We start from the raw sequence: 23,058 nt of genomic DNA, 5'->3' as shown, positions 1-23,058 counted from the left end.
GAAATATACAACGAGAGCATTATGAGTTGGACCTTTTTGTTCCTGCCTAGACCTAAACATAGGGCTCTGCTATTTACTATTATGCCTTTTATTTGTTTCTCTTCTTATTCCTTATTCTACCTTATTTCCTTTTTTCCTTGACAAAGGACAGGCAGTGAAAATGTATGGAGGAGACAGGCTGTTGAAAGGGAGTGGAGTGAAAAGTTTAAATTGATCCTGTATCATTTTCTTATTGATCTTATTTACAAGTAATTAACTTTGTCCTATAACTGCTTAAGTCATAGTTCTTTGTCTTTTAACTTGATTCAAAACTCAATTGGCCTATAATGGGTTAAGTTTAAAGGTCCAGCTCTTCTACCTCAATGAATTTAATGACCTTGGAGAATGCATGTGAACACAAAGGAGGCTGAACCTGATATATTTGCTTGAAATAAGCTATCCTTCAAAGATGTCTGGTTTGCTCCAGAAGTCTGGGCTGTTTATCTTGCCTCTGGACTCCAACAATGAGCACTTTTAGTCTCATGAGAGAAGAAGGAAAGTTGTTTGCCAGTCTTCATTATCCAACTTCCAAGAGATTATGCTGTTCCCTGCATTTCTGATCTGTAACTGATCATATTTGTATTAAATCCCAGGTCAGCTACTCTGGTCCACTCTTTGTTCTGGTCAGCAGCTCATCTTCAAGACAGTCTTCATGCTGGTTCTACTATGACTCAATTGTCCACTACTAGACCTCTGGATGTCAATATGTCCTGACCTCATTATATTTTTCCCCAACTAGAATATATCCTTTTTGCCCACTACCTTGTTGTCCTAATATCATCTGTTTAGGCTGCTTCCTGATGAATGTGTCTGGAATATTTCCTGACTCCACTCCATGACCTTATAGATCTGATTTTTAAGATACTGTCCATTGTAAAAAATAGATACAAATCCAGGACTTCAATCCCCAGAATGCCCTGTAATCTCATTGAATTCTCATGTGGGTCAAGATCGAGAAGGTATTTTAACCTGGCTGTGAATAGGCTCGCTCTTTCTTTTTGGACTTCCATTTTGGAGCAGAGTCATCTCTTCCATGATGTGAGATTATCTTGTCTAGGCCTCTCTGGCCTAGGCACGTGTTTTCTTATCCTGTATTTTCTTTAATCCTTAATCTTTAATAAACCTCATAAAAATATAATATTCCTTGCAGAGAGAAACTAATTTCTACCTGCCTCAGTCTCCCAAAATTTTAATCTTTACACCATGCTGTTATAGTTTGTGCCATGGTTGACAGAAAATATTTAGGATCAATGGTCCTACCATCATTCTTAATTTACTTTCCTATTAATGTAGTCAAAGATTGAATTAGCTCTTTGAATATATAGCAAAATGAAAATTCATAATGCACTAGTAATCAAATAAAGCCTCCATATGTTTTTTTTACATAAAGTATTGTTAAATATGTTTCCATTCTCTGATAGTTAATTATTTCAAATCCAAGTGCAGGACTTCACAATTTAGCCTTATAAAATTCTACCTTGTTATTTTTGACCTCTCTCTCCAGTGTAATGATCTTTTTGAATCCTAACTTCCATTCAATGAATTACAGTGATCCCTCACCTCTCGTAGGAGTTATATTCCAGAGATCCCTGCCATAGGTGAAAATCTATGAAGTAGCAGTGTTTGTATGTTTATGTTTATATATATATATATATTTATATATAAATCTATGAAGTAGCGGTGGTTATATTATATATATGTGTATATATATATATATATATATATATATATATATATATATATAAAGGCTTATAAACCCTTCCCACTCTCCTATAAATCTTTTCCATACACTTATTAGCCTACACCCACTGAGTCAATCAGTGCCAAGTATACAGAACACAGCGCGGTGGTTGGTCGCATTTCATTCCATCAGCTGGCAGTGTGCAGCAAGCAATAAGTGTAACTCCATGATACAGAATTAGATATATTTTTTCTAAAAGCCTGTGATACAGTCAAGCCACGATAAGTGAACCACGATATAGCAAGGGATGACTGTAGCTCCCTTCAAGCTTTGTGTCACCTACAAATTTGATTTTAAAAAAGTCTTCTATATATTCCCCTAAATTATTCATAAAGATGTAGACTAGAAAGTTATCAAGGATAGAGCACTGAGGCACACCACTGAAGAACTCCCTCCAGATTAACAAGGATTTATAGCCAGCATTGCTTAATTTCAACATGTACCCAAAAATATAAGGAGAAGTCTTCTCAAAAGCCTTTAGGACATTGAGAAGAAACCTACCATACCTATGACAGTCATTTGATTTGCTTATCTAGAAACCTTACCAAGAAAAAAGTTAGGTTAATTTAACATACATAACTTGTTTTTTAATGAATTCATGTTAAATCTAAGTAATAATGCTATTTCAGAATTTTGCTTATTCTTAGTTTCTGTAGTCTATTGTTTTTTTTTTTAACCTATCTGAAACTCGGCAACAGTATCTATCTATTTCTAGTCTTCTGACAATTTTCCTATTAATCATGATTTCTCAAAGACAATGATTCTTTATGTAATCAGAAAGTTCTTACACTTGGAAATATATAAATAGTGAATATGAATCATCTAGACAAATAAAAGAAATTTTTAAAAGCTAAGCATTTCCTACAGATTTTAATTTTCTCTTATATTGCTTAGAAGCTCATGTTGTTTAACAGAAAAGACAGAAGTAAAATGAAGTAGTTTCTCTTTGTTTAACTCTTAAGATAATGCTCTGCCACAATCCTTGTCTCATATTAAAATGGCTACCTATGCTAAGATGGCATTTTCACCTAGCTATCCTTACAAGCATCACCTACTAGCTCTCACATACTGTCTCTTCTCTTTTTATAGAACCATTAATAAAGTAGTTAATTCCAGGTCTGAATGCTTCATCATCAAACACCTCCTAGGAGAAACATACTGTGAGCTACCTCCTTAAAGAAAGGCTAGGAGCAGTTAGGTAGCACAAGGGATTCTTGGTAACTATAGGATTAAATATAATAAATTATCACTTAGATGACCTCACTTAGGATGTTTATAGTAGTGATCAATGAAGGAAATACCTAATGAAAAATAAATAGTTTACCACCAAGTTTTAAGTCAGCTTAAAGAATACAGGCTTCCTTTAGTAAAATTTTAAGTGACTAGTAAACTGCTCTCTTTAAAAAAATTAATCTTATTTATTACTCTTTAGATCAAAATTTTGCAAGCAAAGCTATCACAAACTTACCTTCTCAATGTCTACCAGCTCAGTTTCATATATCTCAGCAATGGTAATGTGATGCTTGGCTGCAATTGTAAATCTTCCCTGGAAAGAAAAAAAGCAAAAACAGAGAGGTTCATCTATCATATTCATCTGTTTTCTACCATATCAGTTTGGGGAAAGTGAAAAAAAAATTCTCCAAGCCATCTTTGATTCCACCCCACAGTCACTCAAGCAATGCAATTTCTTACCATGTCTGTGTAAATATCGATGGCTGCATTTAAGCAGTTGATAGCCTCTGAAGCGAAGGCATTTAAAGAAAACAATGAGAAATCCATTCAGTCAAATAGGTTTAAACTGAAATCTTCTTCATGGCTCTTACTAGAATATTAATTAGGTATAATTTGGGGATGGAATATGGACAGGGAAGTTAGTAAAAAGCAAACACAATCATGCAAAAGTCCAGTTGTAATAGCGTGGCTTTGTTCCCAGCTGCTACAATGTAAATTAGGGAATTATAGCTTATGCTAGCATTATTTGGCTTATTTACTTATAACCTTTAAATGAGGATTCCATCCAGATGAAAGACTGCATTATAAAGAAAACAAAATCATGGGTTCATTAATATTAACTTGGGTCAGTTATAATTTGAATCATAAATAGAATAGAAAGATTGTCCTCTTTTGGATTTAAATGAGTCATAACTAGAAGACACAGCATCATCCCTGCCACTGAGTCACAAGAAAGGTAAGTAGCACAAGTTTTATTCTTCTTGAAGTCCAACTCAAAAAGATTTTAATCAAATTCCTTAGGGCAAAGCAAGTCTACATTTCCTAGCATGTTCAAGAAAGTTCGTGACTATGTTCTTTTAAACATCATCTACATAAGATGCTATGGAAAACTACTTCAAAAATATACAACTTCAATAATAAAGGCTATTAGAAAACTCTATATGGCATAAAATATTCAGTATCATAAAGTAAAAATTTCTGTAATTAATTTTTAAAACTTCAAATACATTTATGGGATACATAAATGATGTTCCAAAAAAGAGCATCCTGAGGGACATTACATACAAGAGGAAAGTAGGGTCAGAGAACTTCTGAAGCAAAATGGAGAAAATTAACATAGATTTAAAATTTTAATTGACATGTAACATGTATGTTAATGTATGCATATATCCACATGTATATTTAAATACATGTATATATATTTATATACATATACCCAAATATGGGTACAACGATAAAGATATACATTTATATTATTAATGCTTTGGGGTGACTCTTGATTATAAACTTTCCTATTTAATATTTTAGAGAAACTATAGCTAGGATTGAAAATATTCTCATTAAATCTCTGATTACTTCATGTGTGAAAGTTTGGAAATCAGTATTCTAGAGAAGTAAAAGAAGTTACATGCATTAAATGAATTGTGAAAATTTTACAGCACCATATAAGTTAAAAGTTATTAGTATTACTACTTAGTATTCCATGTTAAGAAAAGAAAGGCCTGAGAGTTCTTACTGGGGTAGTAATTAGTATTTTTATTTGCCAAGTGTATTAATAACTTTTACAGAGGTATTTTTATTTGAAAAACAAAAAATTCATTAAAAGTTTTTACACCATGTATACCAAATATAAAAATCAAAATATCTTGAACAATCAATTTCAAAACTGAAATATAAATATATGCATCACTTTATTCTATAGCTAGTGATTATTTTAAAATATATTTCAATCTTACATACAGTATAATCCTCTGTAAGAGAGGATAATTTTAGGATAGAGTTAAAGCCCAAAACATGCTACTTATATACTCTAAAATGTAAATAGGCCAAAGCTTCTATGAAAAGACAATAAGAACATACAAAGCATATATACATAATCAATACTGCCAATAAATAACATTAGTTGAAGCAACTATGTTCACAACTACAAAATTGAAATCATTTACTCTTTGTCCATATACTACTTCTAAATATTTGTATAAGTAAATAAGGGTTCCCTCAATATAGAGTATGAAAAAGAACTCAAATATGCTAAATTAGGTTATATTTCCTTTCTTGTTAAAAAGATGAAAGTAAAATATTCTAGTAGTAGTAATAGACTTTGCTAATGTTCTGCGTAAATAAAGATCCAAAAATAAGTAAAAATTAACCAGAATTAAGCAGATATTGATGGGTAGGTACATATTATTCTGGATCTCACCTTGTGGATCTGCCTTTTTATATGCATTTCCAGCATCTACAAAACTTGTAGCTGAATCATGTTTGCTCTGTAGCTGCATATGGAGCTTGGCAGCCTGACAAAAGGCATTTCCTGCAGCTAGAAAAGCAAAAAAAAAAAAAAATATATATATATATATATATAACTGTTAGCAACCTGAACCATTTTTTAAAGTAGTAAATTTCATTGAAAGAGTATTCTGAGTCAGAAATAAATAAAAACAGATTCAAGAATAAATACAACCCACCAAAATTACCTGATTCTACACAAAAAAGAATGTTAAATGAAGGAAAAATAATGTTTTAATAGGGCAGTTAATTCTATAGGAAAACTGCTAACTAGAGTAGAAGTATGTGCTCTCAAGATGAGGAATATGCAGAAATCGCCAGAAAGGGAAGGCTAGAATTTTCTCATGTCTTGGGAGGTAATAAACTAGGGTGTAAAAGAAACCATAAAGGTAGGAAAGTTGGAGCAGAAGACAAGTGAGACTGGCCTCAGGAGAATAGTCTACCTAAATAGTTATTTGGATCAAGCAATAAGATGAAATAATGTATGTAAAGGGCATTATTAACTTTAAAATTCTAAAAAAAAAGTGTTATTATAATATGGTGGGAAGAGCACTGAATTTGGAGTCAGATCATGGGTTTGAACATATACTTTCTACCTGTATGAACATGGGCAAATAACCTTTGCTCTCATGTTCACTCATGGGGAGGATAAGGGGACTTCCAAGGTCCCTTCTAGTTCTACTACATCTTTATAGTTATGATTACTATAAAACCTAATGGCATTACTGTAAAATATGTTTGTTTGGAACCGTGTCATATAAGTTACACCTGTACTGATTTTTAGAATTTTATAGGCCCCATCCCTTTAAGTATGGAAGTCCATAAGTAACAACCTTCATTTCAAAAGATAAATTTAATTTTCCCAATTACATGTAATAACAATTTAAAATGTATTTTCTGAACCAAACTGTCTCCCTCTCTCTCTTTCCACTTGCTCCCTGACACGGTAAGTAATCTGATCTGGTTATACATGTATGATCATGCAAAACATATTTCCATACTGGTCATATTATGAGAGAACACTCATATAAAACCAAAACCCCAAAATTAAAAAATATATATATATGCAAAATAAAGTAAAAAATGGTATGTGTCAATCTGCATTCTGACTCCATCAGTTCTCTTCTGGAATTATCTTAGATCACTGTATTGCTGAGGAAAGCTGAATCTTTCATAGGACAACCATCATTTAAAAAAAAAAGATCTGTAAGATTTATACACAGGTGAAGAGTTAGGAAAGGTATTTCCATGTAAGGGAGCTAGATTGTTGTGCAAATTGAAAAATAAACAAACTAATCTTGTCAAGGGACAATAAAGAATACTTTAGACGATATAAGATAGTAATTAATAGAAATGCAAAGGAAGATATTGACTTCTTTCAAGACAGTCCTGTTTTTAATCCTCACATTTCTCTATGTGGTTATTTAATACTTGCCCATCCAATTTGCATCTAAAATAGGCTATCTTATTAAGGATCACAAAGAAAAACATTCAAATAAAAGAAATTATACAATTAAAAGCACTAATGACTAACACCTACAGAATGTTCTCAAACTATGAGTAATACATTCAATTATAGATGTCTGAATTCAGTCCAACATCTGAGATTTTTCCATCTTCCTCCTCTTCTCCAAAAACCAATAATATATTGACTCTAAATTCTGCACATTTATTTTTCTACTTTTTAAAAAAAATTACTATTATTTTTATTACTTGTAATCACACTTCTATAATGGACAGGTGAAATCTACCAAAAATTCTGAGACAGAGGCACATATGGAATTCACAGTTAATCAGCTAAGCTAATTTCTTTAAATATAAATATAGGCTTTAAAACAACTGAACTTTATTTTCTCTCAATATGACATGATATTTTCAGGTTTATAATGCATTAATAGTATGAAATGAGCAACGTATAATATGTAGATCTATCTCTTCCTGGAGACAGTAGTTAAAAAAATATCAGTGGTCGGATAAGTAGACACTGCAATCACTAATTTGTACACATAATGATATGTAATGTGGATTTTTATTAGAAATTTAAGTAAAAAAGTAATTAGTACAAAAGAAAAGTGTCAGATGTTAGTAAATAAAATTACTCCATATGTTTGGACAGGTAAAGAAAGTACAAAGAATATGTGGACTAACCCTAAAAGCCTTCTTAAATCCAAAATAGATATTATAATATGATTTAGTATAAATTGTAATTAAGAAAAAGTTACAGTAGAGTCTTGCTCCACAATAGTAACCATTTTGTTTCTACTAAAACAAAAATACAAAACAAACAAAGCAATTCCTACCTTAAATAGGAAGAAATGATTGGCTTCAGAAGAGAAAATGTAGAGCTCTTAACTTTATTTCTCTCTAAAACTAACCTTAGAAAAAATTGTCATTCATTCAGAAACAATAACTGATTTTAGAAAAATGAAATTAAAACTAATTTTATTAACTTCACTATTTTTGAACCTCCATTAAAAAAGGATTGATGTGTGAAAAAAATTGAGCATCAATGTTTATATTTAATCAATTTTACCATTGTTAAAATTTCCAAAAAAATACTTATCCCAATAGGAATTGATAGTGATTAATGGCCATTGCCATCTGGTTCACAAGAATTAGACACTTTTTCATTAGTAACATAAGTGTTTCTTTAAAATGTTTTAATATGCTTTTTATAATTACTCCTTTTCTGATATAATTTGAAAGAAATTATGATGACAGTTATTCTTTTTTAACATATTATAAATCATTAATTAACATTTACTGAATGCCCACTGTATTAGATAAAAGAAAACAAAGTAGCTATAGTTTCCAGGCCTTAAAAAATTAAACTAGGTTACATTATGCTTATATTTGTTATTTCACCAGGACAGGTCTTTAGTTGTCTTACTTTTATATGGCAATTTATTAACCATCTATGTATGTCCATGGTGCTTGCAATCTGGGATTTAAGTGTACTTTAAGTGTATTTAAGTCCTTTTCTCTAAATAGACCTTTATGCAGAGTGTCATTTCTTGCTCTGAAAATACTGGTCTACTGTCTTTAAAAACAAAAAAACCCATACATACCACTCCAGTTTTTGGCCATCTTGAACATATTTGCAGCTCTTGTATACATTTCACATGCCTCTTCTATTCTTGTATTTCCTCTAAGAAAATTTTAAAAAGACAAGGTTATTCTTGCCACTGCAAATAAAATTTTCATTCTTACATGAGATCCATCTTTCCTGACACTTCTCTTTCTCCCTATTCTGCCCCTAACATTCTTTTCATTTTGGGAAAGAGTGAGTAGCAGAGAATGAGAAGACAAAGATGGACATGCCATTACATTATCTTTTTTTCTTCCCTAAACCACACTTTTCTTTAAAAAAATGTCCCCAAATCTTCTGAGGGTACTACTGTCCATTCAATCTCTTGGGTTCCCAGTATCACCCTTAACTTATCACTCATTCAACTGAAATTTTTCCTTCAAAGTTATCAATGATAGCGTTGTTGACACAATAGATGGTCTTTTCTTGGTCTCTCCATCTTTTTTTTAAGTACTCTGTAGTATTTTGTACTATTTCTCTTTTCCTAGATAATTATTCTTTCCTGAGTTGAAAGACTGCTTTCTTGGTTCTCTTAACTGTGTGACTATTCCTTCTTAGTCACCTTTTCTGGATTACCATCTATGTCACACTCTATAACTGTAGAATCTATACAAAAATCTCTATCCTGAGACCTCTTCTCTTCTTTCTGAATACTTTCTTGGTAATTCCATTGGCCCCTATATATTTATCTTCTTTTTGCAAAAATAACTCCCAGATCTACAAATCCACCCCTACTCTCTCGCCCTGACCGCTAGTCCAACATCACTGCCTGGAAGACAGTCTATGTCACAAAAGCATCTTAAATTTAACATTTGAAAAACAAAACTCATTACACTTTTCTCCCAAACTCACTTTTAAACATTTTTTTCTCATTTCTGTTAAAAGTATCATCATTCTTCTAGTCATCCAAATTAACAATAAGGGCATTATTCTTGACTCCTCATTTCACGAATACAACCAGGTACCAAATCTTGTCATTTCTAACAGAACAATATTTCTTCCACCTATACCCTCTTCCCTAATTGCATTAGTTGAGGCCATTATTACCTCTCAGATTGTTGCAATAGCCTCATTATTTGTCTTCCTGACTCTCCCTCTCTAATCCATTCTATACATGGCTGCCAAATGATTTTCCAAAAGTATAATTTTTTTTGCCATGTTACTTCCCTACTCAAATTACACTGACTATTAACTCTTAGATCAAATATTACATCTTTATTTCATCCTCTAACTTCTATTTTAACATCAATCTGGTTCAAATAAAAAAAGAATAAAAGTTCATTAGTAAACTATGACACACAGCTGGATACCCAATCCACTGAATTACTAAAACAGTTTCCATAGTTAGAACAAGCACAGCAAATGGACAATGAGAATTGAACAGGAAGAGGAGTACAAGCCAGATACCATTTGGGAAACTGAATAATGTTTTCAACACTCCCAAGTTGCTCCTTGTCACACAACAAACATCTTACTCAAATATAAATGTTCTACAAGTGATCTTGTATAGCTTCAAATCTCAGAATCTCACAATCTTTGAAGAAGCAAAGTCATAGATAAGCCAATAACAAAAGATTCCCAGTGAGTGCCTAAAGGTTACAACATTATTTCCAGTTAAAAGTGTATATAATGAAGTGGTATAAAATATATCACTAGGTAATTTGTAATCAGGAAATTAGATAAGCCAGAAGAGAAAACTAGAAAATGGTTCAGAAGAGAAATAAAGCAATTTTAGGAATGTACTTAGATCAGAAATCAGAGATTTGTTTAAATTATTTTATTTTTTTGAAGATTTTATTTAATTAATTAATTTAGAATATTTTTCTATGGTTACAAGATTCATGTTCTTTCCCAGCCCTCCCCCAAACTCCGTCCCATAGCCATTTCCATACCACTGATATTTGCACTAGGGTGATCATTTGGAGTCTATATCCCTAATCATATCCCCATCGATCCTTGTGATCAAGCAGTTGTTTTTCTTGTGATCAAGCAGTTGTTTTTCTTCTGTGTTTCTATTCTCACAGTTCTTCCTCTCAATGTAGATAGCATTCTTTCTAAAAGTCTCTCAGAATTGTCCTGGATCATTGCATTGCTGCTAGTAGAGAAGTCTATTACAATTGATTGTACCACAGTGTATCTGTCTCTATGTATAATGTTCTCCTGGTTCTGCTCCTTTCACTCTACATCATTTCCTAGAAGTCATTCAGTTCACATGGAATTCCTCTAGTTCATTATTCCTTTGAGCAGAATAATATTCCATCACCAATATATATCATAATTTGTTCAGCTAGTCCCCAATTGAAGGGCATCCCCTCATTTTCCATTTTTTTTGCCACCAAACAGAGCGCAGCTATGAATATTTTGGTACAAGTCTTTTTCCCTATTATCTCTTTAGGGTACAAACCCAGAAGTGCTATGGCTGGATCAAAGAGCAGGCAGTCTTTTAGCACCCTTTGGGCATAGTCCCAAATTGCCATCCAGAATGGTTGGATCAATTCACAACTCCACCAGCAATGTATTAACGTCTGAATTTTGTCACATCCTCTCCAACATTTATTACTTTCTTTGCTATCATATTAGCCAGTCCACTCTGTATAGGATGGTACTTCAGAGTTATTTTTATTTGCATTTCTCTGATAAGGAGGGTTTTAGAACACTTTTTAGTGTGTTTATTGATAGTTCTGATTTCTTCATCTGAAAATTGCCTATTCATTTCCCTTGTCTATTTATCAATTGGGGAATGGCTTGATTTTTTGTACAACTGATTTAGCTCTTTATAAATTTGAGTAATTATACCTTTGTCAGAGATTTTTATTATGAAGATTTTTTTCCCCAATTAGTTGCTTTCCTTCTAATTTTGGTTGCATTGGTTTTGTTTGTACAAACCCCTTTTAATTTAATTTAACCAAAATTATTTATTTTACATTTTGTAATTTTTTCTAACTCTTGCTTGATCTTAAAATCTTTCCTTTCCCAAAGATCTGACAAGAATACTATTCTGTGTTCACCTAATTTACTTATAGTTTCCTTCTTCATATTCAAGTAATTCTCCCATTCTGAGTTTATCTTGGTGTAGGGTGTGAGATGTTGATCCAAATCTAATCTCTCCCATATTGTTTTCTAATTTTCCCAGCAGTTTTTGTCAAATAGTGGATTTTTGTCCCAAAAGCTGGGATCTTTGGGTTTATCATAGACTATCTTGCTGAGGACACTAAACCCAAGTCTATTCCACTGATCTTTCCTTCTGTCTCTTAGCCAGTACCATATTGTTTTGATGACCACTGCTTTATAATATAGTTTGAGATCTGGTACTGATAGGCCACCTTCCTTCACATTTTAAAATTATTTTTATATTCTTGATCTTTTGTTCTTCCAAATAAACTTTGTTTTTTCTAATTAAGTAAAAAAGTTTATTGGTAGTTTGATGAGTATGGCACTAAACAAGTAAATCAGTTTGTGTAGGATTGTCATTTTTATTATGTTAGCTATTCTATCTATGAGCAATTAATGTTTTTCCAATTATTTATATCTGGTTTTAATTGTATGGAAAGTGTTATGTAGTTGTGTTCAAATAACTCCTGTGTTTGTCTCGGCAGATAGATTCCCAAGTATTTTATATTGTCTAGGGTGATTTTAAATGGAATTTCTCTTTCTAACTCTTGCTGCTGTGTTGGAAATATATAGAAATGCTGATGATTTATATGGGTTTATTTTGTAATCTGCAACTTTGCTAAAGTTGTTGAAAAATCAGAGACTGTAATGCAGAAATGAAAATCAAACAACACTACATAACTTAGATATGACAGACATCATATCCAGAGAGGTAATAATGCTAAGAAAGGAAATGCAAAAATATATAACTAGAAGAAAAATTGACAGTAGAGAATCAAAAATAAATATTAAAAGAATGCATAATGGTCAGCTAGGTGGCTCAGTGGATTGAAAGTTAGGCCCAAAGATGGGAGGTCTTGGGTTCAAAACTGGTCTCAGATATTTTCTAGCTGTGAGACCCTGGGCAAGCCACTTGATCCCCATTGTCTATCCCTTATTGCTTTTTAGTCACTTAGACCTTTTTTCACATTGATGAAGCTTCTCTGACATTAGTACCCTTCATGAACTGTTATACTTTGCAAGAGCCTGAGATCTCCAATCCCAACCCTATCCTATGCTTTTTCTGGTAATCCAGTGATATTTTGCAAGAGCCTGAGATCTCCAATCCCAACCCTATCCTATGCTTTTTCTGGTAATCCAGTGAATACCTGCCTATAAGAACTTGGACTTTAAAGAACTATACTTTGCCTGGTTAAAGGATGATTCAGCCTGCTATTAGAGAGAGGTATGCAAAACAACTTCAGCAGATATTTATTAATCCAGTAACAGCATACTCTGAGAGATTAGAGTCCTAACAAATCTTCCCAGAGGGCTAACCTATGAGCCACATGGGTAATACGTAATAATCTTTAAGGATGGGGAAGATAAACATCTCATCTATATTTATTACTGGGAGACCATGTCCCCTTCAGTCACTCTTTATTTTGTATTCTGCATCAAGTCACTAGCCTTGAGATTATTTGTCCCCTCACAATATATTCTAAGGAGATGCTTCAGGTCCTCCCTAATCAGTAGGTCTCTTTCCCCAAAGATGGTTTAAAAAGCTCCTTTCTAAAAATGTCCTGGGCCCTATACCAAGATAAATTCAAAATGAGTAAATGACTTAAATATAAAGAATGAAATCATAAATAAATTAGTTGAACATAGAATAGGATACCTGTCAGATCTGTGGGAAAGGAAGGAGTTTAAGACCAAGCAAGAGTTAGAGAACACTACAAAATGTAAAATGAATGACTTTGATTATATCAAATTAAAAGGGGAGTGTACAAACAAAACCAATGTAAACAAAATTAGAAGGAAAGCAACAAATTGGGAAAAACATTTATAACAAAACTCTCTGATAAAGGCTTAATTTCCCAAATATATAAGGAACTAAGTCAAATTTACAAAAAATCAAGCCATTCCCCAATTGATAAATGGTCAAGGAACATGAATAGACAGTTTTCACATGAAGAAATCAAAACTATCAATAAGCACATGAAAAAGTGCTCTAAATCCTTCCTGATCAGAGAAATGCAAATAAAAAACAACTCAAAGGTACTACTTCACAACTAGCAGATTGGCCAATATGGCAACAAAGGAAAATGATAAATGTTGGAGGGGATGTGGCAAAATTAGGACACTAATACACTTCTGGTGGAGTTGTGAATTGGTCCAATCATTCTGGATAGCAATTTGGAACTATGCCCAAAGGTCTTTCAAAGAATGCATACCCTTTGATTCAGCAATATCATTGCTAGGTTTGTATCGCAAAGAGATAATAAAGAAAAAGACTTGTACAAAAATATTTTTAGCCATGCTCTTAGTGGTGGCAAAAAAATGGAAAATGAGGGGGTATCTATCAATTGGGGAATGGCTAAACAAATTGTGGTATCTATTGGTGATAGAATATTCTTGTGCTAAAAGGAATAATGAACTGGAGGAATTCCATGTGAACTGAAAAGACCTTCAGGAATTGATACAGAGCAAAATGAGTAGAACACAAAAACATTGTACACAGGGACTGATACATTGTGACACAATCGAATGTAATAGACTTTTCTACGCAATACAATGGCCCAGGACAATACTGAGGTACTTATGAGAAAGAACGCTATCCACATTCCGCCTGTGGGAGTAGAAACACAGAAGAAAAACATATGATCAATTACGTGGTTTGATGGGGATGTGATTGGGGGTTTTGATGCTAAAAGATCACTCTACTGCAAATATAAATAACATGGAAATAGATTTTGAACAGTGATACATGTATAACCAAGTGTTTAAAAAAAAGATATAAAAAACAGAAGGAATGTAGTCTAGAGGGGAGGCTTGGACCCTGAGATATGGAGAGTAGGAAAAGAGAGGAGAACCCCCAGCCTCTATCACACCAGTCGAATTTCTTGTCACTTACGGGAGTGAGGAGGAAAGAGAGGTAGGAAAAATCATGAAACCTGTAACACCATGGAAAAATATTCTAAATAAATTTTAAAAATAACACCTTTAAAAATTAAAAAAAAATTAAAATGGTCTGAGATATAGGTAATATTTTGGGGAAATATCTTCTTAGTGTCATGGGAACCTTGAAACAAAATTATCTTTATGTAATTAATGGAAATGTGAATGCCTTTGGAAGAAAGGGGATCTCTTAGATGACTTGGCAGTAATTCTGACTCCCTGGATGAAGTTAAGGAAATCTTTATTCACCCCAGATACAATAAGAGGAAAAACCTTCAGGAAAGGATTCTAATAGGATAAAGAGTTAGCATCATCCTCATGATGAGAATGGGGAAGGGTATTTTGGCTGGTGGGCTGTGTAACAATGATTGGAGGTACTGGACAAATCTGAATACTGGCTCAGATTGCATGAGATACTTAGTTACCCTGTAGAGATGATTTTGACCTACCAGAGATTCTATCACTGGAGCTGTGGTCCTAATGTTCCTGGTTTAAATCCTTTTCATCATCACTACTTGACTTCAGTAGAGCCACTGTGAACTATCCATATTACTTTCATTACACACAAAATTCATTCATTTTTTTTAGAAGACTCATATTGTTTGTTTCTTTTAAATCTTTCTTTAATTTGTACTTAGCTTCTCTCTACTGATGCTGCTTATATCTCTTAAGTCAGAGATATTTAATATCCTTTAATTCATTTAGAGAGTTAATGATCCCCAGGAAGACTTCTGGTACCTTGCCAAAAGGGATGGGATGTAGTAAGAGTAGTGATTGTTTTACAAAGGTAGGGCTAGTTTCCTCATCAAGGGGTAAGGAGTTTGGGGAGCTGATATTTCTGAAATTTGACTCAGTATTGCTAACCTGGCAAATATAAAGTTGAAGAGGTATATAAATTTTTAAAAGAAAAATAACTGATATTAAATGAATTAACTGACTTTAAATTAATTAATTGCATTACCATAAACTTTTAAATTTTATCTTTTTAAAATATATACTATGTTCTTCCTTTTCTGCAATAACTTTATTCTACATTATTTGGCATTGAGTTTTAACAAGACTTAAGACACATTCTTTACTTCATTAAGGATTCATACTTTCATCTACTGGAACATCTTTGACAAATACTCACTTTCCCAAGATTAGCCTTATTTACAGCAGAGAGATTTTTAATGGTATTTAAATCATGTGAGTTCCTAGGCCATAAAAACATTTTATTTTTATCACTTGCACACATTTCTTAACCTTTCATATTAATGCAGCATGGTGCAACATCATGTTGTAATATTTCATCTCCTTTTGTGATTTTAATTCCTGAAAGATTTAGCTTCCTAGTATATCAAGATATTAATCAATGTTCATCATTCCTTGATGTGAGCAAATTCACAAAGCTGCTAGAAATTAAAATCCCCAAAATATTTTAAGGGGATATTTTAGTTTGAGAAATATGCCCAGATTTAATTACTTTGACTTCTTCTGACAACAGTTTTGGTATGTCCTTAAATGAAAAAATTTCTGCCAGTAAAGGTGATCTGTTTCCAGTATCCAGTACTCCAGTCTTTGTACTTATCTTGCTAATGTCAAAAATGTCCTTCTTCTTAGTCACTGTTATCTTTTTTTTTAACTAGTCTTCTTGATATTAAAGAAGCCTATACTGTACCAGTGATGGCAAACCTTTTAGAGACCAAGTGCTGAAACTGCAACCCTCATGCCACATGTGAGCCCCTCCCCCCTGCCTTACCCCAGACAGGGAAAGGAGGAAGCACTCCCACTGGGCTGCTAAGCAGAGGGGCAAGTCATTTGAGAAATAATATAAGGCACGTGTGGAGAAGGAGAGGGATGCAGCTGCCTCCAGCACACATGTCATAGGCTTGCCATTACAGTACTATACAATAAAAGAATCATAATAACTTCTCCTGTTCCTTGGTCCCTTTGAAGGGCTTTGGTAGTTTTCTGAGAATTAATTAGGCTATTTTGCAGTAATAGTCTGCTCTTTTTGTTTTTGTTTTCAATTGTACTTTTATTTGCTTGTTGCTATGACTGATTCTATTTCATTATAGGTATGAATGATCCTTTCCCATGCCAACACTATCTGTAAACTGCAACATTTCTTACATTTCTAAATGTGCTATATAAGAGCTATAACTTTTGCAATATCCTTGATACATTCCTAAAACTACAAACTTGAAAACTACAAAACTGAAAACATAATAAGAGACTAATAAAATGTATGCATAACACAAATCAACCACTGGATGGCAAAACGAAGATGTGAAAACCAGTTTAACTGGAATCTGGTTTCATTTTGTTAAGATAAATATTCTAAGCCAGCCTACTGACAAAAGCATATTGCTGAATCAAATGAAAATACATCATAAATATTGCTTGTTCCCAAGTAATTCACACAGCACTTTTATTAACAATTAAATCCTTTAAAATATTTTCTAGTAAGTAAACATTTTTACTTAATTTGAAGGTCCACAACTATTTCCCTATGTTCTAATACTGAACCTGAATCACCGGACTGGCCTGAACTAGGCTTGGTCCAGAAGAAAATTCTTACATATTATAAATTTATCCCTTCCCTTTAGAAAATCAGTTAGCATTCAAATCCAAATCCCAAGAGAAAAGCTGTCAGAACCTCACATCAAAAGACATTTATCCTTTCAACTGAGATAACCAGTAGAGTTCAGTCTCTTGTCACTGGGTTAAGAAATTAAAGACAACTATTCATGTCAAAACTAGTTGATTGTGTTTAATTGCTTCCCATTTTTTTGCTTACATTCCTAAACATTATAGATATGACTTTCTCATCTCCCTCAACCAGTTACAATGCTAAATGATCCCACAAATAGAAATGGGAACAAATAACACCTAATCAATGATTTGAAGCCCCATAAAAGCAAGGGATTATCTCAAATATATTTCAGAAGTGGAACATTTCTTGTATGAAAGGAGAAAGATGTGAAGGAATATTTCAACCTGACCACCTATCACCCTTCAATCTAGACAAAAAAATTTTTTTTGGACTCCCAAATGAGAAGAGATGAATATTCTTCTGTAAGTCTTATTAAAAATACATTTTCTTTTCTTAAAATTGGGACTATAAAGGAATAACATAACAGCTGGAGACATATAGAATTTGGCATAATTATTAAAATAAAATTCTAGATTATGGAGTATTCCTAGTGATATTGAGTATCCCTATAAAATTATTTACTATATCAGTTTCATGGGTCTTCAGGTTTTCAGTCTTATCCTGAGAAAAAGAAGCCTCAACTCAAGTAAAGACAATGTAGGCATATCTCATAGAAAAGTCAAAACTGAAGATGGTAAACTTAACTTTTCTAAGCTGCATTATTAATGATGATTTATACATGTATATATATATATATATTTATCTATTACTTAGATGAATATGCATGATTCACATAAATTCAAATTGTACTGATAATATCTGTAAGAAGATCAGTCATTTTGTCTTAAACCTACCCATCTCTAAAGTATGGAAAAGTCTTAATATCCCTCAAATATATAATGTTAATTTTATATGAATGCAGTGGGTGATCCTTAGTAAGCTCGGTTGCCCAGCAAAATTGGTCAAACTGATCCAGCTCTTTCATGTCAACATGACAGGGGAAGTCCTATCTGGTGGAGAGACTTCCGACCCCTTCAACATCTCCAATGGCGTAAAACAAGGATGTGTCCTCCCTCCTGTACTATTCAACCTATACGTCACCCAAGTATTACGACATGCTGTGATGGATCTAGACCTGGGCGTCTACATCAAATACCGACTGGATGGCTCACTATTCGACCTTCGCCGCCTGACTGCAAAAACAAAGACAACAGAGAGACTCATCCTGGAAGCTCTCTTTGCAGATGACTGTGCTCTCATGGCCCACCAAGAACATCATCTCCAAACCATTGTGGACAGGTTCTCCACCACAACAAAACTGTTTGGCCTGACTATCAGCCTCAGCAAAACAGAAGTGCTGTTCCAATCCGCAACAGGGAGGCCAACTAACCAGCCATGCATTACAATCGACGGCACGAAGCTTTCTAACGTCAACACTCTCAAGTACCTGGGCAGCACCATCGCCAACGACGGGTCCCTAGACCACGAGATTAATGCCAGGATCCAAAAGGCCAGCCAGGCACTCGGGCGGCTGCGCTCCAAACTCCTCCAACACAGCGGTGTAAGCACTGCGACGAAGCTCAAAGTGTACAAAGCAGTGGTCCTCAGCTCGCTCCTGTATGGTTGTGAGACATGGACACTGTACCGGAAGCACATGAAACAGCTGGAGCAATTCCACCAACGCTCTCTCCGGTCAATCATGAGGATCCGATGGCAGGACCGAATCACCAATCAGGAAGTCCTCGACAGAGCCAACTCCACCAGCATCGAAGTCCTGGTCCTCAGAACCCAGCTACGATGGTCTGGACACGTCATCCGCATGGACCCACAGTGAATACCAAGACAGGTATTCTATGGTGAACTGTCAGCTGGACTCAGGAAACAAGGCCGACCAAAGAAAAGATTCAAGGATCAGCTAACGTCCAACTTGAAGTGGGCTGGCATGACACCAAAGCAACTAGAACTTGCTGCCTCTGACAGAAGCAGCTGGCGAGCCCCCATTAACCATGCCGCCACCACCTCTGAAGAGGAGCGACAGCGACGTCATGCCGCTGCGCGTGAACGCCGACACCAGGCCACAACCGCACCTCCCGTAACAGCTGGCACCCCATGCCCCGTGTGCCACAAACTGTGCGCCTCAGTCTTTGGACTTCAAAGCCACATGAGGGTACATTAATAGATGATAATGCACAAAGACAATAGTCATTCTCGGCTTCTAAGAGACTACTACAACATAATAGATATCTACCAGAAAGGTGATGAAAAATAAAGCAGAAATCAAACTGCCACTAAAATCACAGTATATTTAAATACCTAAATAAAAGCTGAAAATGTTATAAAAATAACTCTGATAGTGCTGAACCAGAAGAGAAGGAAAATTACAGGAGAAATAATGAATGTATTAGGAAAAAAAACCACTGAAGTCAGTCAAATCTTGATTAAAGTCCTAGGTCTACTACTTATTACCTGTGTAGCCTTTTAATTTATCTGGAACAATTTTGTTCATGCTCAAAAATAAAGTACGTGAATTCAATTAAAGAACAAAAAATATGAAGAATATAAGAAATCTGTATTTCAAATTAACAGTCAATATATGAGAAAAAGTAAATAAGAATGGACAAAATTCTAACGGAAACTTGGAGAAATAAATTAAAAAGGTATATTTAATCTATTCTTCTAAAATTAGAATAATTGTACATGATTACTGTCAATTTTAATTATATCCATGTTATATTAAATTTCTAATAAAATTATTTAATAGATTAAATAAAATGAAGAGGTTGTACTGTGATCTTTAAGGTTTTGTCCAACTTGATAAATCCTAGTATCCTATAACTTATTAAAAGGGAAGTACAAAGATTTTCAAAATTCCTTTTTAAAATCTAAATTCACTTTTAAAGTTTAGAACTATAAAGATAAAATGTGGCATGTATACCTTGCTCTGTTCATAAAATTGCATTTTGTCTATTTTAAAAATGTCAACTTTCCCTGCTATATCTTAAATAAACTAAGATTTCCCCTGCTGCCTCAGGCTTGATCTTAAGTATGGGCTCCAGGAATGCATGTTTTTGTTTCCCTTTTCTAACACATTAAATAAATTTTCTGATACTAAGTCTTTGAGCTCTTTGGTTTTATATTACCCAGAGTTTGTTCTCACACTTGGTATCTCCCAGTTGACAGAATATACAAAGATAACCGTGGAGAAGAAGTCTTAATTTATACTGAAATCCATCTGATAATTCTGCATTTTGGGGAATGTAAGATAAACTGAGGTTATAAATAATTCTACTCTATAGTTACTATTATAATAAAATTTCTAATTATACACACACAAATCCTCTGAATTCTCAAGGGTTCTGAAGGTAAGGAAAAGAATCTGAGTTAAAGATGGAATTGGAGGAGTTAAGGAAGAGTAAAATGGAGAAGGGTCTTGTACTTCTTTCTCAGAGGCAGGGAGTTGGCACATATCTCTTCCCTACATTTCTTCTCTTAAGGAGTAGAATGAAATGTTAAAAAGACCAGACTAAACTAGAGAAGGTGAATTAGAACAGAATAGACCAGTCTGCACTGGGAAAATTAAGATGAATGACCATAGATTAAGGCAATGTTTGGCAAACCAATGGCACAGGTGCCAAAAATGGCATGCAGAGTGCTCTCTGTGGTCATGGGTGCCCCTCCCCACCCCCACCCTACATAGTTAATTACTAGAAAGCAAAGGGACTCAGGTGGAGCTTCTCCCCCTCCCCCTCTCCCCTGCATCAGAAGACAGTTTTTCATATTCCCTGCCTCTCTGCCCAGTAACTCAATGGGAACACACAGAGAATAAGGTGAGTAGCTCACAGGTGGCAGGGCTGGAGTGGAGCAAAGCTCTAGGGCCTCACCACTCCCTCTCTATACTCTCTGAGAATATTCCTCCCTTCATCTTCCCCTCCACCCAGCAGCCCAATGGGAGCACTTTCTCCCTCCTCTGTTTGGTGTAAGGGAGAGGGCAGGCATGGCACTCCATCTCTAAAAGGTTCACCATCACTGGACTAAGAAACCAAATATATCCTTAAAAATGGAAGAAAAAAAATGATTTTCAAAGGACAGAAGCTGCCACCAGGGCTTCAAATAAAATTTTAGAGTTGGTAAAGTTTTTGCTTAACCTAGTTCATTTCCTCTGTTCCTCTTCTACTCTTTTCAAATAGACTGAAGCTCCAAAACTAGCCCTTTTTCCCATACCTTTTTCCCTCAACTGTCATTCACTAGAGATTATCTTAGATAGTTGTTGATCTGATTAAAGCAAATGCCATTAAAGTTTGAGTGACTAGCAAGTTACTAATTTTTTCACAAGGAGTAACAGTATCCCAAGAAAGGAAATTATTAATGGCAGAGAGTGGAGCACCTCCTAGATTGTATATGCAGCTACAAAAGGGATTAGCCAACATGTAATTACTTTTAGAAGGCATATTTGTCTAAATAATAACTAGCAATTATATAGTATTATACTATTTAAGATATGCTATGGTAGATGTCACAAGTATCACTCCCACTTTTCAAGTGAAGAAAAAAGGACATATTCAAGTAACCTGTCTAAGTTCACATTGATAGTATCAGAGGTAGAAGAACCCAGGCCTTCTTGACTCTAAGCTTAGTACCCTATTCACCACTCATCACACTTGTCTTTTATATACATTTTACTGATGCCTTTTAAATATTTTCTACATTTCCTAAATGAGTTTTGCCTTCCCAGTGATGCATCCTTATAACAGAACAACAAAAAAAAGTAGTTCAGCAAAATTAACCAATATAAAATTCTTATGTGAAATGTTCCACATCTTTAGTCCCCTACTTCTTTTTTTTTAAACCCTTACCTTCCATCTTAGAATCAATACTGTGTATTGGTTTCAAGGCAGAAGAGTGGTAAGGGCTAGACAATGGGGGTTAAGTGACTTGCCCAGAGTCACACAGCTGAGAAGTGTCTGAGGCCAGATTTGACTCTACAACGTCCTGTCTCTAGGCCTGACTCTCAATCCACTGAGCTAACCAGTTGCCCCCTAGTCCCCTACTTCTGCAAAAAAAGAGTAGGAAGGTGCCTTCTTATATCTCTTTCTTAGAGCCAAGCTTAATCATTATAATTGTGTAGCATTTAGTTTCTGGTTTTTAAAATATATTTTATTGATGTCTTCTGTGAGTGAAAAATCCTCTACCCCCTTATATGAGGATTAGATTTTAACATTAGCAGTAGTGTTTAGTTAATAATAATTATAATTATAAGATAGTTAAATAATGTTAGCATAAGTGATGATTTTTGTAGGTCTTTTGTGATTATTTTAGAATAAGTATTATGGATGAATTAAATAATTAATATATATTTAATCATTGTTAGCAGAAATCTTAGTGTCAGCCTTACCCTTCAAATTTGACACATCATGCACCATCATCAATAATTATGGTCTTGAACTTGTGACCCATGTGAATTTTAAAACTATTCCACCCTAATCATACTGTACTTTAGAAGTTCTGATTTAGCTATTTCCTGATCAGTAACAATGGGGATACTTGGAATAACAGAATCAGGTCTTGGAAACTCTACATTTCTCCACCCTTCTTAGTTTAACAAGATTAGGAAGGTCTGCATCAAACTCAAGATTTAATTATCTGAGGAAATGGCCTTCAACAGACATGAGCAGAAAAACAGACAGACCCCTGGGCTGTCCTAAGTCAAGCTAAGAAATCATTGGTACAGATGAGACGCAGGAAAGTTACATAAAAACATCTATATAA

At 34.1% G+C, this 23,058-nt stretch overlaps 1 protein-coding gene across 3 annotated transcripts in view; it reads right to left on the bottom strand.

The window, feature by feature from the left end:
* NAPB (NSF attachment protein beta) overlaps positions 1–23,058 on the bottom strand; it is a 52,246-nt gene that overhangs the window by 17,557 nt on the left and 11,631 nt on the right. For 2 of the 3 annotated variants that reach the window (XM_001373901.3, XM_056813817.1), the window contains exons 2-5: positions 8,587–8,666; positions 5,433–5,549; positions 3,473–3,519; positions 3,249–3,326 (exon numbers count right to left, since the gene is read on the bottom strand). In XM_001373901.3, the coding sequence (XP_001373938.1) occupies positions 3,249–3,326; positions 3,473–3,519; positions 5,433–5,549; positions 8,587–8,666 (322 nt within the window). The remainder of the gene's footprint in view (positions 1–3,248; positions 3,327–3,472; positions 3,520–5,432; positions 5,550–8,586; positions 8,667–23,058) is intronic. The other variant, XM_056813818.1, reaches the window with a different exon arrangement.

This window comes from Monodelphis domestica, chromosome 1 (assembly GCF_027887165.1).
Source record: "Monodelphis domestica isolate mMonDom1 chromosome 1, mMonDom1.pri, whole genome shotgun sequence".
Classification (NCBI taxonomy): Eukaryota; Metazoa; Chordata; class Mammalia; order Didelphimorphia; family Didelphidae; genus Monodelphis; species Monodelphis domestica.
This window is presented reverse-complemented; position numbering and strand designations above follow the sequence as displayed.